A 17,522-nucleotide genomic window follows, 5' to 3' on the forward strand; every position below is an offset into this window, starting at 1 on the left:
GCTACAGGAGATCCCCCCTTGTCAGAAATAGTTTTCAGTAGTAATGCAAACTTTATGCAGATCTTATAAATGCAAAAAAATGTAACTGGAACTTTCACTCAGAGTAAGACACAAAGTTGTAGAAAACAAGTGAATTCTGATGCTCATGAATCTCCTTGTCTGAGTTAGTCAATTCTAAGATTATGAAAAGACACAAGCCTGTATATTTAAAAAGACCATTTAAAAATGGTGGAGAAATTACTTTGTTAAAGGTTTAAATCTATCTTTAAAATATTGTACTTTGAGGAATGACAATTTGAGAGATGAATTTTTATTAAAACAAAATGTGATTGTTCAATATAGAATCATAGAATCATAGAATGGTTAGGGTTGGAAAGAACCTTAACATCATCTAGTTCCAACCCCCCTGCCATGGGCAGGGACACCTCGCACTAAACCATGTCACCCAAGGCTCCATCCAACCTGGCCTTGAACACTGCCAGGAATGGAGCATTCACAACTTCCTTGGGCAACCCATTCCAGTGCCTCACCAAAATTCAGTAACAGGTAGTTTTGATTATATAAATCCTTCATTCTATAAGTTGGCACCGAAATTTCAGAAAACCATAGAATTTAGAATTAAATATTTTCAAATAGTTAATAATAAGCAAAAGGTGGAATGAACTACCTTACTCACAGTTGATCCATATATTTTTTGTAAAGCTTCTATGAAACTGGTTGTCGAGGATTCATTAGATAGGAGAAAATTAAAAGTATCTTCAAAAAGCAGTTCTTTCAAAGTTTGGTCCTGCGTATTTGATTCATCCTTGCCTTGAAAGTCAAAGTTTTCATGCACCTGTTGGAAAACAAGGTAAGAACTTATAGCCTGAATATCAAGTCCAGTCTTCTCATAACCACATATACCAAACTGTAACTATTTATTAAAAAAACAGGTAATAATACTAATAAACCAAACAGGATTATAATATAACAAATTCGGTGCCATACTTTCCATCATAACTACACATCACAATGTTTGCTGACCTCCAGTGGATAGAGTGTAATATTGCATTCTCCTGTGAAAGTTTTTTTTTTCATGTGCTTGATTTGAAATTTAATTAAAAATTAAGAAAAAAGTTAGCTTGTATGTTAACAACTCTTGCAAAACTCTGGTGTTTAGGATTTGCAACAGAAGAAAGTATAAGTTTTACAATATATAAACACAATGAATAAACTCATGCTTATAAAATATGAATAAATTAGTATATTAACATAAAAACATAAAACCATATAATTTCAAGCTGCATGCAGTGTGTGCATAATACGGTTTCCAAAAGAATTATTCAAAGTCAAAAATCATAGCAATTATCTACTAGTTTTTTTAGACTAATTTGGGTTTTCACAAGAAACTATTAAACTGATTGGCTGATTGACTGTACCTTTATGGATTATGGCTGATGGTTGAGACTACTATACAGGCAGGTAAACATTATGTTTTGTGTTTAGTTTTTTAAGCAACTCCTGGCAGAATTTTTTTTACAGCCTGTTATACAGTTAATAACATGTCGCATTTCTCATACTAGCTAAACAACTCTTGTCAGACTAATGAAGGACATTGTCTTCATGGATTTTTTTAACTTGTGCAAACTTTCTTTCATATGTCCATTTTTTCATTGTGTTTAAAGGATCTTTGGTTTTGTGAAGGATGGGGAGACTGACCGCACTGTTGTTACTAGAAACCTGAACAGATTTTTACTGAGGATGCATTTTTAAAGTGTTCTCTTGTAATTTCCTAGGATATATTTACTACTTTTTTTTTATTATTTGCTTTGTGTATCATACTTATGGACAAAGATTTTAAATACCCAGGTCTATACATATTTGTGTGTATATACAGGCACAATGAGAAACAGCTGGAAAGCAGTACAACTTCTGTTTCTGCCCCGGCTGTTCTGAGGTAGGAGTGGTACAAAACTGGCACAGGGAGTTTGTGCCCAGGTCTTATTTCTCTGGTTTTGAAGGCCCTGATGACCATGCAGGAAGAAGGCAGCACAGTGGAGGTCAAAACAGGTCATGAGATGGAGAAATACAATTCAATTCATGGAGAACTTCCATTTTTATTAAAAGCCAGTTGTGGTATTTTAACTTTCTCCCTTCGTGTCTATTCTGGCAGAGTTAATACCTGTCTTTACCTTCATGCAATACTTCCTATGGATTTTATTTCACTGATAGTTGGGGTGATAGTCCCTTAATGCTAAAATGGAAATGGTGCCACACTTCAGTGGTGTGGCAAACTCCATCACAGGAAATCTTTCCCTTACAAACTGGTTTCTGTCACAGCAACTCCCCACTTTTAGGCAAAATTAGTATTGCTGTATTTGTACATTTCTCCAAGATTTGAGGGTACCTATCAAAGAGCGTTCCCTGCTGGTTCTTTTCGGTGTAAGTTTTTTTGGGTCAAGAAATAACTTATGTAATTTTCTCACCTTGAGAACAACTGGGTATATGGAGGTGCCGAATCCAATGTCAAAGGTTAGCATTTGAAAACATTGGCTGCATCTGAAATACAATATAACGGGAATCAGATTCAGTGAGTTTAGGTACTCGTGAAACAGAGAATCATATAATCATTTAAGTTGGAAAAGATCTTTATGATCATCGAGTTCAAACAGCAACCTAAAGCTGCCAAGTCCACCACTAGACCATGGCCCTATATATGCTACAATGGCATCCACACACAGATCCAGAGAGCACACACAAGAACATAGACACATAGGTCAAGAGACAGCATCCAATACAGACTAAATAAAATTTCTAACAAAAGCCAGCAGTATTAAAGATAGACGGAGTCAGATTCTGAGCTGATGAAAACAGTGCTATATTAAAGTGTATTTATATGGTTGACTTTTAAACCAGTGAGGAAGGTGAACTACACTGGAGGAGAAAATGCCTTTTGATGAGAATCAGCTTCTGCAAAAGCTCTGAAGACATCTGGGCAATAGCTGGTGAAACTCTCTGGGTTCATTCAAGCCAAACAGTTGAGCCGCAGCTATGGGTTTATTTGAAGGCGTGGGCCAGGAGCTCTACACAAACCAGAGATATCCATCCCATTGGTAAAATATGATAGAGTTTGGGCCACTGTCAAACTAGCTCCATCCCTGTTATACTCCTTCCCTCCTCGCTACCTTCCCCGCTCACAATGTAAGCTTTATTTCCAACTTGCAGAAGTCAAATAATGAGCTTTATATTATCGCTACTAAAACACCTGGGTTCTCAAATAGCTTTATAAAACATATTAATTTAATTATTAGTGACTTATTTTGTATTTATCATTAAAATGTCAGGGATGTGACATAACATATATATAAAACAAATATTCATTTTAATTAATAAAATATTACATAATAAAAGTTGATTTATGTGTAAGAACTGTAACACTTAATGGAAGTGATTACAATGATATAAAACTTACACAAACGTGACTGCTGCTGACTAGGTATATTTACTACACTACATTTCATAAAGTATTCTACAGTGTCTCTTGTTCAGATTGCCTGACACAGCCAGCTCTGAACCATCTGGACTGCTCTAACGTTAAATATTTGACATATGACAGAAGGCTCACTGAAGGGAAATACAGCTTTGTATGTGTTAGAACTAGCCCAATTGTGAGTGATTTCTGTTCATTTGTGCTGCCTGAAACACTTCATCCGGACACAGTATCTGGTCTTAAGTATTCATCATAACCTTTTCACAAACTATAAGCACTGTGGATATTGAAGAGTTTTAGTCCTTATACGCGGCATGTCGTCACCTTAAAAGGAAGTATGAAATAGAGGCGAATTTTGCATTTTAGGAGTCATGCATCCTCTACGATTTTTATTCTGCTCTAAGGAGCTATCTTGACTATAGCATAACAACGACCACTGAAGTCACTTACTGATTAAAAGAATTTGGTCCTGAGGCAGATGATTCACTGAAGATCTCAGTTATAAGTAGAAGTTTGCTTATAGCTTCCTTCATGTTGTTGAAGGCTTGTTGGGGAGAACTGCTTTTGAAGAATATCTCAAAAAACCTTTGCAGCTGTGAAAAAGATTACATATATTTTTGAACATTTACAGTAAATGCATTAAAAGGCTGGTAGAAGTAAACATTGCTTTAGAATGTCAGCTTCAGATCTTACTCGTTTGCACAGTAGAGTGGCATGAAAAGCTCCACCCTGCCTACTAGTAAAGAATGACTCCTTGTTTAAAAAAAAGCGTATCAAAAATTCTGTATTAATGGTTTTAAAAAATATTGCTCACAGACTAAGCCTACTTTGATAAAACCTTTTGCTCTCACTGGTTGTAAGCAATGGAAACCACAAACACTTATTTCTTCAGCAGTAGGTAATAGCACACTCAATGTAAAAGCTTTTTTTCCTGTCAACATACCGTGCCAAGGGCTATCCCACTCGACCTTGACTACAAATCCTTACCCCAGGTTAACCAGCTTTAAATGGAATACAGAAGAAACATGTTGAAAAAAACCAATCAGTCACCTCAGCCTGTGTTTTGACTGAACTCTTGCACATCCTGAGGTTTCTGGACTCATGAATCTCCCCAGTGGTATATTCACTGGCCTGCACAACACTGTCCTCAGCTGTTTTTATCACTCATGTGAATTCACCCATCTCATTACTTCAGATAAGACTCAAGGAAACAACAGGACCAACACAGAGCCCCAGTGAAGAGTGGGACACAGGCAGGTTTTGTTGCATCAGAGTCCTTTGTGCTAAAAAAGGGACTGCCTTTAAACCATATTTCCATTAGAGTTATCACACAGCACAGAGCACAATTAGTCTCTCAACTATTTAAAACTATTAGATAATTTAGTAGTACTATATTACTAAACAGATACATTTATATAGTAAAAAAGTACTATCTCCAAAGTTAAAGCATAAAAAGTACGCATATAACATGTTCTGTATTGATATTCAGAAAAGAAAAATATCTGATTATTTCCAAGAATTTCTCTACTAAATGGACTTAGAAATGCCGTTATATGTTTTCTGTTACCCACTTACACATGTCCCATGGGGATAACATGATGGAAGCATGCAGCTTCAGTAGACAACCCCACTGGGATCTGATATGGTTGGCATCTCTCTAGCTGCCTTTGACTACTACAGTCATGAACAAGAAGCCACAGTAGATGAATTAATCAAGCCTTGCCTTTAGCAAGTCCACAAGGTTTAATGCGGTATTTTGGCTCTAAAGCATGATCACAGAATTACAGAACCACAGAAGGACTGAGTTTGGAAGGGTTCTCTGGAGGTCATTTTGACCTTCTCCCTCATCAAGCAGGGTCATCTACAGCATGTTGTCCAGGACTGTGTCCAGACATCTTTTGAATACCTCCAAGGATGAAGACTCCACAACCTCTCTGGGCAACCTGTGCCAGTGTTCAGTCACTCTCTAAGTGAAAAAGCATTTCCTGATGTTCAGAAGGAACCTATGTGTTTCAGTTTGTGCCCTTCTTTACAGCCTCACTTCACAAACATTGGTGAGATGCCCCTGAGCACCTGTGAAACTTCTCCAGCCTTTCCTTGCATAAGAAATGCTCCAGTCCCTTAATCGTCTTAGTGGCCCTCCTCTGGACTCTCTGCACATCACTTTTGCACTGGAGAGTCCAGAACTGGACACAGTACTCCAGGTGTGCCACAAGGGTCAACCTGGAGTCCACCAAGACCCCTAAGTCCTTTTCCACAGAACTGCTCTCCAGATGGTTGGCCTTCAGCAGGTACTTGTGCCTGGGGATGTTCCTTCTCAGGTACTGAACTTTACATTTCCCCTCGTTAAACTTCATAAGGTTCCTGTTGGACCATTTCTCCAGCCTGTTGAGGTCACTCTGGAGGGCAGCACGACTCTCTGGTGTACTAGCCACTCCTCTTAGCTTTGTGTCATCAGAGGGTATACTCTGTCCCATCATTCAAACATTTAACAAAGGTGTTGAAACATGAATGGACCCAGTAGGGATCTCTGGGGTACACTGCTAGTTACTGGTGATGTGTTATGATGTATTCACTATGCTGACACCAGATCTTACAACATACTTCTGTGCAGTCTAGTCCACAGAATTTTCTAGACAGTGCTAGACCCTCCCCTTGTGAGCATGAATACTGCCAAGCATGCTGGTCTGCATTGGCATGCATGAATGGCTTTCAGTTTCTTCAAGCAGCATATTGCATTAAATGTAATAAGCACTTTCCACTTTTCCTTTTCAAAAAATCCTGTATTATTGCCTACAGCCAGCCATGGGAAATACTCTAATATGCACTAACACTGATCCTCCTTTGCTTTCTGCTCCCTTCAGTTCCAGTAACTTCATACTGTTATGCTGGTAAATAACTGGATGGTAGGAAATAGGTCTGCCTGTTCCCCTATTCTTATCATCACCTCTGTTTTCGTTCTAACAAGTGGTTCCCTTCCCAAGCTTTACTGAATAAAAGTTTCCCATGCACATATTTGGACTGAAGGTTTGCAGTGCCTGGGACATTTTCTCCTCTTTCTGATAAAACTATTTGAAATGTTAACAGGAAAAAATTACAGCAGTATACGTGACTAAAGTCATAAAATTAAACCTCTGACTGCCAGGAAGTTGCAAAGTGAAGGTTGCACATGTAGCCTCCACTCTGCCCTTTGGACATTTGCATGATGTGGAAATCTTGAATGACATCACACTGTATTTTTATGCAATAGAAAGTTTTCCACGTGTACTGCTATTCCATGAGTCTCTAGGGCAAAAGAGACCTGGAACTGCTATTTATAAAGCAATTATCCAAATCCTTGGGTCATGACCCAAATCCTTGGGTCAGCACAACAGGCTGAGAGGGAGCCCGTGTTTCTCAAAGTCTAAGAACATCAAAGCTGTGTTTCTCCCACAGAGTAGCACAACAATTAAGAACAAGAAGCTACATGTTTTTCAAATCACTTCTGATTAAGATTAATCTCCAAGTGAAACTCCCATTTCAGTTCCTGGTTCAAGCAAAAAGCAGTTAATTAAACTGTTCATTTGAAATAAAAAAAATTAAAATGAAGACTCATTTCACCAAGGGGGAACTACATGATGGTTCTTCAGCTGACTTTGACAACTATTTCCAGCATCTCTGCCAGATCCTGTACACCATTCATATGCCTGTTAAACTGGCTTGCACTTTTTCTCTGTTTTCCTAAATCTGCACTGGGTATTGAGGGGCTAAGTGAAAAACTGTGTTATTTTGCTGCACAGGAACATAATAAGTTGCAGAATTTTATAAGGAGAAATGGGGATTATTGGAAGGAAGGGCAAGAGGGACAGAAAAAGCCTCATTATTCAGTTTCTCACTCTAAATAAATTCTTAAGCATCTGAACAAAAAGGATATACAATGCATATATTTCTAGTAGGAACTGATGAAAGACAGGCTGATTTGCCCTATTTGCACCCATAGTGAGCTGTTGGCTATAATCGCCAACTGTTTCCAACACAACAGGCATTAAAATAAAACTGGCTTCTCCAAGGAACTGTCTTTTAGCTACAGCCCTCCTTAGCCAGACTAGAAAAGAAACATTCCTCAACAGGTTCTCATTCGGGGATATCAGGTTTTAGGACAATGTTTATTCTAAGTCAATGAGTGAAAATAAATATTTAGTCAGGCTGGTTCAGGACCAGTGGAGACAAGAGATGCATACTTCAGGTTAAATTCCAGTTCATGAAAAAAATTCTATTTAAACAAGTTCAAGTTAGTTTTGACTGCTACGGATCCAACAACTGCTACGGATTCTCAGCAACTGATAGGGACAATGTAAACTATATGGATTGGGGGTGACAAAGTCTGAAAGCTTGCAACAACCTCTGGTTCCTCTGAGTGTGCCCAACAAAGATACATAAATATCTGTGTTCAGCTGCAATACACAAAAGTCACTGAGTTGAAGGTTTGATCACTGAGTTGATCACTATTGACACTGGTTCTCTCACCTTCAGAAGAAACAGACTACCTGTCCAGCAAGATCCAATCTCATTGGATCGATCTCATTGATCGATCATGATTAAAAGCAGCATTGAATAGCAGAAAGAGGACAGAATTGGAAAAACTGTTGGCAATCACAGGAAGTTAGTCTGGGAGAAAGCTGAGCATGGCAGAATTTTAAACAGAAGGATTAAATTTTACTAGGCTGTAAAACTTAACGCTGACATGCACATATATTATGTACAATGACACCATTGTATACAGAATTGCAAGACTTCTCAGGAGCTGAAAGATGTTCATCCACATGCTGAATGCATACAGTTGGAGGTACATTCCACATATTTATGTAATCCCTGAAAGAAGTGTGTAAATGCAGCCAAGTTACATGGATCAAGCACACATTTTCTGCAAAGGCAGAATGAACTAGAAATATTCTTGAGATTAATTTTAACTCATTGACCTTTTGCTCACTGATAACTACTTTTGCTTTAGGATAAGCCACTAACTCAATATTAATTTTACAATGCTTTTTCTCTACCCACTTTGGCAGCCACCATTTACAGTCTGCAGTCATTAAAATCAGGTTTATGATCTCAGCGACATGGATCTCTGGCTTCTCAAAAATACACTGAAACACCAGTGTAAGGCCTGACACACTGAAAAAAGGCAATATTTAATTGAAAAAGGAATTCTAATTTGAAAGCTTCATGCGCAGAGTCATGGGGACTCAAGGAGAGTGGAAGAGTATGGCACCTGCAGGGCTGAATGCTATGGTGACTGTAGGAACTCCCTTGAGAGAATTTTCCTCTGGCAATTTTTCTGCAAATGAATTTCTTAGGGGAGATGCTGGGGCAGCCTGGGGCAGCAACCTGGGTATTGCCCTGGGAAAGAGTATAAAACCAAACTGTAGGGATCTTTCTGAGATTACCTTCTAGTTCAGTCCTAGCATAGTCTTGCCTCCTGTTGAGACAAGAAAGATTTTCCTCGACTAACCTTAGGAAAGGCAATAAGGCAGTCTTAAAACACCTACCTTCACTGACTGCATTGATTAGCTTTCTGTTCATTGTCACAGGCACAACTCACATGAAGACAATTCACCCAGGTGTCAAAATCCGTGGAGAAATCCCACCACACAAGACTACATTGCTTATATATATGTGAGAGCTAAATGTCTAGGTTCCTTTTATACCTCTGTGCAGAACATAGACACTTGAAGAGCATGATTTATGCCATCCTAAGGCAGACGCCTCAAAACGGTGACATTAATTGCAATCTAAAACTGCTCTGTTCCTCCAGTGACTGTACAGGGAATTTGAATGAGACACTGAAGCCAGGTGGGAAATATGACGCACGAGTGTTCACACAGCCCACCCATGGACATCAAAACCTGTGTGCCTGGGAGGATGTTTGTCCCAAACTTATCACGACAAAGAGGAAGGTGACCATCAGCAAGGTTAAACAGTAACCAGGAATTTGCAAGGAGACTCTTGAAACAAGGAAGGAGTCAGCTTCAGAAATAAGAGAAAAGCAGTATGAAAATTTGCAGTGGGGGGATTTTAGGGTGGAAACAGCAGCAGTCAAAACCTGCTCAGGCACTGCCAGAAGTCAGCCCACTGGTATCACAGCTTCTGCCTAGGCTGCAGGGAATACTAGAGTGTAAGGATGGGCACAGGACCTACGTGAAATGGCACACACAGAGCTGGAACCCCCACGTATCCAAGAAGAGGTGCATGCAAGAAGGGAAGCTGCATCCCAGTAGAGTCGGGGATGTTTGTAACCTGCGCTGCCTGTGAGAGAGGGTCTGGGTAAATGTGGGTCAGCAGGTGGGTATTTCAGAGGGTATTTATAGAAAGATGTTTAGAAATGTGGAATGTTTATTATTATGTTTTCACTTGAATCAATTCAATCAATCTCTGATAACTTTCAGTATAGCTTCTGTACTATCAGTTCATTTTTGTACATTAATTCTTCTTACTGGATCTATATTTGACAAATTTTCTTCACCACCTCCAAATACTTTTGGTTGTAAGTAGTGATCCATGGATACAAAAATACTCGTTAACACACAAATAAGAACCTCTGACTCTATGTACAGAGGTATCTAAATATCTAATATGTCTGCAAGAATACAGAATGATTCCATGTAGAAGGTTGGATAAAACATATTTTGCAATAGAGCGATTTCCTGTATTGCCTGCTAGCACAGGCAGACCTCTCCACCAATTACAGTATATAGAAAAACTTGTAAGCCATATAATGGGAGAAAAACATACCCATAATCAAAACAATGATTCTAGAATACATTACAGAGAACGCAGTGCAGTAATTTGTCACAAGTTTATAGCGTTAGCTTTAGGTAATTGTTGACTCCGCCCCCAATTTATTGTTACGATGTGCCATTCCTCTGCAGCTCTATCATGGCACTTGGTGAAGAGGAAAACCGCAGTATTATTCAGCTATTTCATACAGTAAATTTCCCATTTATTCATATTTTTTTCCTTTACATAAGATTTTTAAAGACATATTTAATAGTTCAGGACAAAAAAAAAAAAAAAACCACAAAAACTAACCTCATCCCTCAACACTTAGTTACATGGAGGAAAAAAGGCCATCTGAGAAAGATTTTCCTCTAAAGATCCTTGCTAGTAAGACTAAGCCTAAAGACAAAAAGCCACCTAATAGCTTCAGCAACCACTAAATTAGGTCCTTTGACTGAGACTGAGGAATGGTTTCCCAACCCAGAATTGACTTCTTAGTGGAAAAGTAAAGGTGATTTACTAAGAGCACTTCCCAGCTTGCTGTAAGAAGCAAAAGTAGATCAGCTTGACCAAGGGAAGCTGGAAAGCAAAAGGGAAAGATGAGAAGAATCAGGAAAATGGGAGGTAGGTCTGAGAAAGCTGGGATCCACAGAGGAGTGTGCTTACAGAGCTGCCTGGACTGTACAGCAAGAGGATATGTGGACCAGGAGAAAAGCAGAGAGCTAAGGGCCTGGGTAATATTAGTGTAAAGACTTACTTATGACATATCCACATTATGAAAAATAATCAGTCTAGAGCTCTTGCTTGCTAAACTTAAATGTTCATAGTAAGAAGACCAGAAAAGAACACTAGGAAGAATTTTGCCTTCATTTGTGCACTGCATGACAGATTGGCACCCACACGGGAAAGGTCAAGAAGGAAGGATTACTCATTATTTTCTCTTAAGACAAGAATCAGGGATATCAAAATAAGTAATCAGGTAAAAGTTTTAAAGCAAATATTCTTTCTTGAGCAACACATAATCTGTGGAGTCTCATTACTGCAAGATGTTGGGAAGACCAAAAGCACTAACGGATTAAAAATTCTAGTAAAGAATTGCATGGCATATAAGTCCACTGAAGCTTATTAAACATAAATATATATATTCCACTTCCAGTTTTGTGTTCCTAACCTTGCAGGTTACCAGAAATAGCTCTAGTCTGCCTAGGGACTCGCACTTTGTGCTTGTCGTGTCACACAGTTTCATGATGCTTTCTTGCCCAGCTGTTGCCAGAAACAGAATGTCAGACTAAGCATGTCTTTGATCTCCCCCAGTCCAGACAGACTTTTGGACTTATATCAATGAAAGGAGAAATGGTAGAGCTCTAGACACTATAAAGGCAGAAAACAGAGATAGCATTTATGTTATGCTCGGGAGAGGAGCATTGTAGGATTTGATTCTTGCTACTTGCAAAAACAGTGAAATGCATATGCTAAGTTCTTACAGAACTTAAAGAACAAATTTCATTTTATTCCCAAATAACCTTGTAATCTAATGGATTAAGAGTTGGTGGTAATTTTCTTCTTTATTTGCTCCTGCTAAGTAACAGGGCAGCATACGGAATTCAAAAATAAGATAAAGGAAAAAAATCCTGAGCCTTTCAGCTGTTTCTAAGCGTTTTGCTCTTTATCGGCATGTCTTTTCCAACCTAGCTGATTCTATGATTCTGTGCATTCTGATGGCTATCTTTGCATTCTGTGGCTATTGAAGTAGTATCAAAGCTATTTCTTGAAGTAGTATCAAAACTGGCCACTTGAGGGCAATATTGCAACTTAATTGTCACAGTGTTCGGCTCTCAGCCAGACCATACATCTTATTAAAAGATGTACTGCCTGGATAGGTGAGGGTCCCGTTTTATTTGCATATATGTTAAGTAAAAAATATATTTCTCTTTACTGAAGTTTCCAAATGCTTAATACACAGAGAGAGAATTTCAGCTGTAGTTATAGTGACTTATATCACAGCAAGCTTAACAGCAAACTGCTTTCATAAATTACGTTTACTTCACTGCACAACTGGAAAATCACTTAAGAGCACAGTTTCAGCTTAGCATATCGAGGATTATGCAAGAGCACCACTCAAAGAATTCAAATCCAGGAGGCACCTGACTGTCTATTTTGGATTAGCAAGGGGACAGTGGGCCAGAGCAGGGGAGGCCAACAGCACAGAGAAGCCTTCCAAGGTGACGCAGGACGTGGCACCACTGCAGTCTACAAAAGTGCAATCCCTTCATTAAGAACTGGGACCAGGTTGTGAAAGGTTAATGGCAGGGCAAAAGGAGCACTTCACAGTGTGTTAAACCTTGAGATAATTAATCATAAATGACTGTTTTGAACACCAGCTTCTATAAAACAGAAAATTATTGCAGGGTCAGCCTTCTGCTCAATAGACATGCATAACGTTGATTAACACAAAGAGAATTATTGCATACACTGACAGAGACCCACCCTTTAATTGGTACCACATGCAAAATAGAAAGCTTCCATTTTATTATGAATTTTTACAATGCACAGATGGTCTAAATAAAGGGTTTCCAAATTTCCTCAAGGAAATAAGGTTATTACGCAAGTCTCACATCAAAACATTCATGTGGCAGAAGGCCATTCTCTCCTGCATCTTCCCAGCCAGGGCATAAATCTAGAGCTGCACTTTTGCCACCCCTTGACTACACAAAAAATCCTCATGCCAGCTCAGAATATTCCTTCTTTTGCTTTCTGAACTGAGATACTAAAATATGTATAATCCAGAGAAAACCTGGCAGCTGGTGAGCAAAACACACTTGAACTCTTCCTGAACTGCCATTTGGCCAATGCTTATTGAAGGCGTCATTCTGAAGCCTTGCCACTACGATTAGGGTAAGTAAATATGAGTTGTAAAAACATTTACAATAGTTTACTAACAAGGAAGCAGTGGAGAAGGCAGTATTATTTAATTCATTAAACACCTGTTTTTTCTTTACACAGTTTCTTTCAATCATTTGAAATCATCTGGTAGCCCATCTCCTGTCTTTTTAAAAATTTCTCCTTCATATATACCACATTCTGCTTACTTCTAGCAACTAGAAAGGATTGTTGTACATAGGGGATCATATTAAATTTAAACTTAACATAATAAGTTTGTGATAGTCATATTATAACCAAGTTAATCACAATTGTGGATGAATTTCTTCTCAATAATAGTTCATTACACTGGTAAGAAAATTTGCTGACTGGAGGCCTACATACACCGAGGAGGTCTCAAATTATTGTGCAACATTACTGAAAGCAGCACATCCATGATGGCAATGCAGCAGATTAAAATTATTCTCATATTTTTACTTAAAAAAAACCCAACAAACCAGTCAGCTGCTTTTGGGGAAAAACATAGTGAACACTAGCAAATCTTTCCAGATCAAAGACTCCTTTATAAGCATGTTCAGTCCCCAGTGACACCGATGGGTATTCTGTCAGTCAGTGGAAGAACAGGTCTTTAGGGATACTTTCGGTCTTTACTGACTATTGACAGGTTGGAGCTTGACAACATAACAAGCAGTTTTCCTTCCTACACAATAGAGTTGGCAGAAACTGAAAGCTTAGGAGTTTCAGGTTTTTAGGATCAGGTTCCTCAGCTGGTACAAACATACGTAGCTCCACTGGCTACTGTAGGAGAGGAGATCAGCCTGCTGGCACTGTAAATCCCACTGGCAACAAGTGACAGCCTCATGAAGTTGATGAGAAACTTGATGTAATCTCATCCCAAAGGATGTCAGTGGTTGAATTCAAGCCTTCTCCCAAGTACTGTTTGCTGACTGACGATCTCCTGCCTGATGCCTCTGCACCAAGCACATAAAGAAGCCTCTTTATGATTTTCCCAGTGGTGCTTCCTGACCACTCCATGAATTCTCAGTGTCCCACTTCTCCTGAAGACTCCCTGACGCCTCCCACGTTCTTTACAGGGCACACTGTTTATGCTGAGAGACAGCCTTATGCACCCCACTTTCCATCATTTTATTAATCTTCATTTCAGTCTATACATCACTCCAAACGTGCTTTCCGTGGTGCCTACTTTTTGTTTATTTCTTGCCATTTTGACAAGTCTGCGTACAGCTGTGGAAGATATAACACCAAAGCAGCAGTAACCAGATTGGAACTACTGTAGATGTGCCGCTCTTTCTATCTATCACTTTTATCGCTGCTTCAGCTGCCAAAGTGCTCTGTAAATGGTGGCTGGCGCCCCATTCAGCAGACTTCACTCAGTGGGGATTATTTTACAGAGTCATATCCAATTACTAATGACTACTAGCCTTTAAAGCAGTCCCTACTTCATCTGCAATAGTGATGCTGCTGGACACTGTGCCATTTTAATAAACATAAAACAAAACTGAACCCCAAGGTTTGAAAGCAGGTGACCATTAATCTTAACAAACAGAGGAAAATAAACAGCTATCTCCATGGGCTTCCATAGCTTCTGAGGGGGGAAAGAAAGAGAAGTAGGTCCATCTCACCTCATTTTGGCAATCTAGAATTTGGCATGCTCTCTAAGGATGTCACAGCCCACAGAAGGAAGCAGACACTCTTAGCGAGAAACTCATCGCATTCCAAAATTAGTGTCTAAATGCGGTGGGATGATTTGTTCGCTAGGGGTGTCTGTTTCTCCAATAACTAGAATTAGATAATGAGCTTACACTAGGCACTTAACTTTGAGAGAGCTAAAATTGTAGAACACACCAAATGGCTGGCACCATCAAGAGTCCTGATCGTGACACCACAACACTCAGACTGATCCAAAGCCTAGAACTGCTTCTACCCCAAGAGAGCTACACAGGCAAAGTGCACCCATCGTCAAACCCATTGTCTATTTAACATCAAGAAATCACTGCTACTTTGTGACCTTATTCCTTCAAAAGGAAAGGAGCAGCTGCAGAACCATAGTTCCTTCACAAAGAGCTGCTGCATTGCAAGCACAGTTCCTTGCTGAAGGACCAAAGGAATGGGAAGGAATGCTTTGAAATCCATATAACTGCTGAGCAAACTAGATGTGGAGGGAGAGGGTGTCTCTCCAGGCACTTGAAGATGTCCAGAGTTAATCCATGTGAAACAACGTTCTTCATAAAACTGAGAGCATGGGAGGCCAACCCTCTCCATGGTATACTTCCCGTTACTTAGAAGCGCCCTGACCCTCCTCCATTCTCTTTTACTACACCTAAAAAAGGAAATCCAAACAAACTATTTAAAATATTTACTTTCCTTTTTTACAACACTGTCAATATCCGGGCAAAAGATGTAACTGCATGACAGGAGCCCCACTGCTGTGCTTTAGAGAAAACTCCAACCTTGCAACTACTGTCAAATGTCACCAATAAAAATGGGTTCTCAGGCAACCAAATTGCAGGCCGCCACTGCCCAGGGCAACTCTTCCTTGCTCTTCCCAACTCTTCATGAAGCAAACCCCACTCACTCTAAGAAATGAAGGCTGTACATTAGAATATTCACTATCAGCTGTGGACTGCAAATAAAGAGAGTGTAAAAGAAAAGAAAGGTATTACCTGGTTTTTTGTCTCAGTAATTTGCCTGAAACATGGAAAAACTGGGAAATGAAATGTTTTACCTTTACAGAAAAGTGCTTCTTCTTGGGTGGATGCCAGACAGTGATGGTTGAATGAATGAATGCTCGCAGAGGTGTTAAGGATGTCACAAGCACATAGGCTCTGATGATGACAGAAAGGTCTTGAGCTTTAAGGATGTCCTTGTGGTCTGGTGAAGCTGATACATGATTCCTAGAAAGTAATAAAAATACACAGCATTAATGAAGTGCTTTTGCAAATGAGGAAAATGAACTATAGGAATACAGTAAAATAGTGAAATTAGCGGAAATAGGAAATTAGCCTTTTTTCCTCCAAGTTAAGCAATACAGTCAATGAAACCAAGCAGGCTGGAACAAAGCATTACATCAAGTCTTTTTATTGCTTTCAGTATTGTTAAATCCTATTTTCCATACATAGAAAATAACTATGTTAGGAGGGAGTTGCCCTGTGAAGAAAAGGACTTGGGGGTGTTGGTTGATGAGAAACTTAACATGAGCCAGCAGTGTGCGCTCACAGCCCAGAAACCAACCATATCCTGGGCTGCATCAAAAGGAGTGTGACCAGCAGGTCGAAGGAGGTGATCCTGCCCCTCTACTCTGCTCTTGTGAGACCTCACTTGGAGTACTGTGTACAGTTCTGGTGTCCTCAACATAAAAAAGACATGGAGCTGTTGGAGCGAGTCCAGAGGAGGGCCACGAGGATGATAAGAGGGCTGGAGCACCTCCCGTATGAAGACAGGCTGAGAAAGTTGGGGCTGTTCAGCCTGGAGAAGAGAAGGCTGCATGGAGACCTCATAGCAGCCTTCCAGTATCTGAAGGGGGCCTGTAAGGATGCTGGGGAGGGACTCTTTGTTAGGGACTGTAGCGATAGGACAAGGGGTAATGGCTTCAAGCTTAAACAGGGGAAGTTTAGGTTAGATATAAGGAAGAAGTTCTTTACTGTGAGGGTAGTGAGGCACGGGAATGGGTTGCCCAAGGAAGTTGTGAATGCTCCATCCCTGGTGGTGTTCAAGGCCAGGCTGGATGGAGTCTTGGGTGACATGGTTTAGCGTGAGGTGTCCCTACCCATGGCAGGGGGGTTGGAACTAGATGATCTTAAGGTCCTTTCCAACCCTAACGATTCTATGATTCTATAATTCTATGAGTTACGTTTGAGAGTATATATGGATAAATGCATTGTGGGCATATTGCAACTGTTGCAAGACAACCTGGGACATTCAGAGTAAAAACATTAAAGAAATCCAAGCAGCTTAAACAACAGAAGTGCATTTAAAACAGATTTAAAACTGATTTACAGCGAATTCGGGGGGAGGGGGGAGGGGGGGAACAAACCCAAGAAAAACCTACAGAAAGATTGCACTATTGTTAGCACTTTCTTCAATGTAATAAAGAGACAGAAATATGTGTTACTACCTGTTTTCCCTAATGAAAGTCACAAACCATCATTCCAAATTTTATCAAAGACTATGACACCAAGGAATAACCCCGTAATAAATAAGCTAAACATAAAAGAATTGTGAAAGCTAACTTTGTCTTGGAAGTGACATGGCTCTCCAGACACTGGTCTACAAGCTCCCACAGTCTACACAAAAGGAATTAGCCATAGCTTGTTACTTGGGGAAACCTGAGATATACTTAGGCCTAATCCAAATGTGGTTATTATTCTGACTGTTAAAATCTCCAAGTATCAACCTA

At 39.6% G+C, this 17,522-nt stretch overlaps 1 protein-coding gene across 1 annotated transcript in view; it reads right to left on the minus strand.

Moving 5' to 3' along the window:
- CPED1 (cadherin like and PC-esterase domain containing 1) overlaps positions 1 to 17,522 on the minus strand; it is a 163,452-nt gene that overhangs the window by 92,660 nt on the left and 53,270 nt on the right. Inside the window, exons 7-10 of the mRNA XM_030479743.1 lie at positions 15,852 to 16,020; positions 3,920 to 4,062; positions 2,466 to 2,538; positions 668 to 835 (exon numbers count right to left, since the gene is read on the minus strand). Coding sequence (XP_030335603.1) covers positions 668 to 835; positions 2,466 to 2,538; positions 3,920 to 4,062; positions 15,852 to 16,020 — 553 coding nt within the window. The remainder of the gene's footprint in view (positions 1 to 667; positions 836 to 2,465; positions 2,539 to 3,919; positions 4,063 to 15,851; positions 16,021 to 17,522) is intronic.

This window comes from Strigops habroptila, chromosome 3 (assembly GCF_004027225.2).
Source record: "Strigops habroptila isolate Jane chromosome 3, bStrHab1.2.pri, whole genome shotgun sequence".
Taxonomy (NCBI): domain Eukaryota; kingdom Metazoa; phylum Chordata; class Aves; order Psittaciformes; family Psittacidae; genus Strigops; species Strigops habroptila.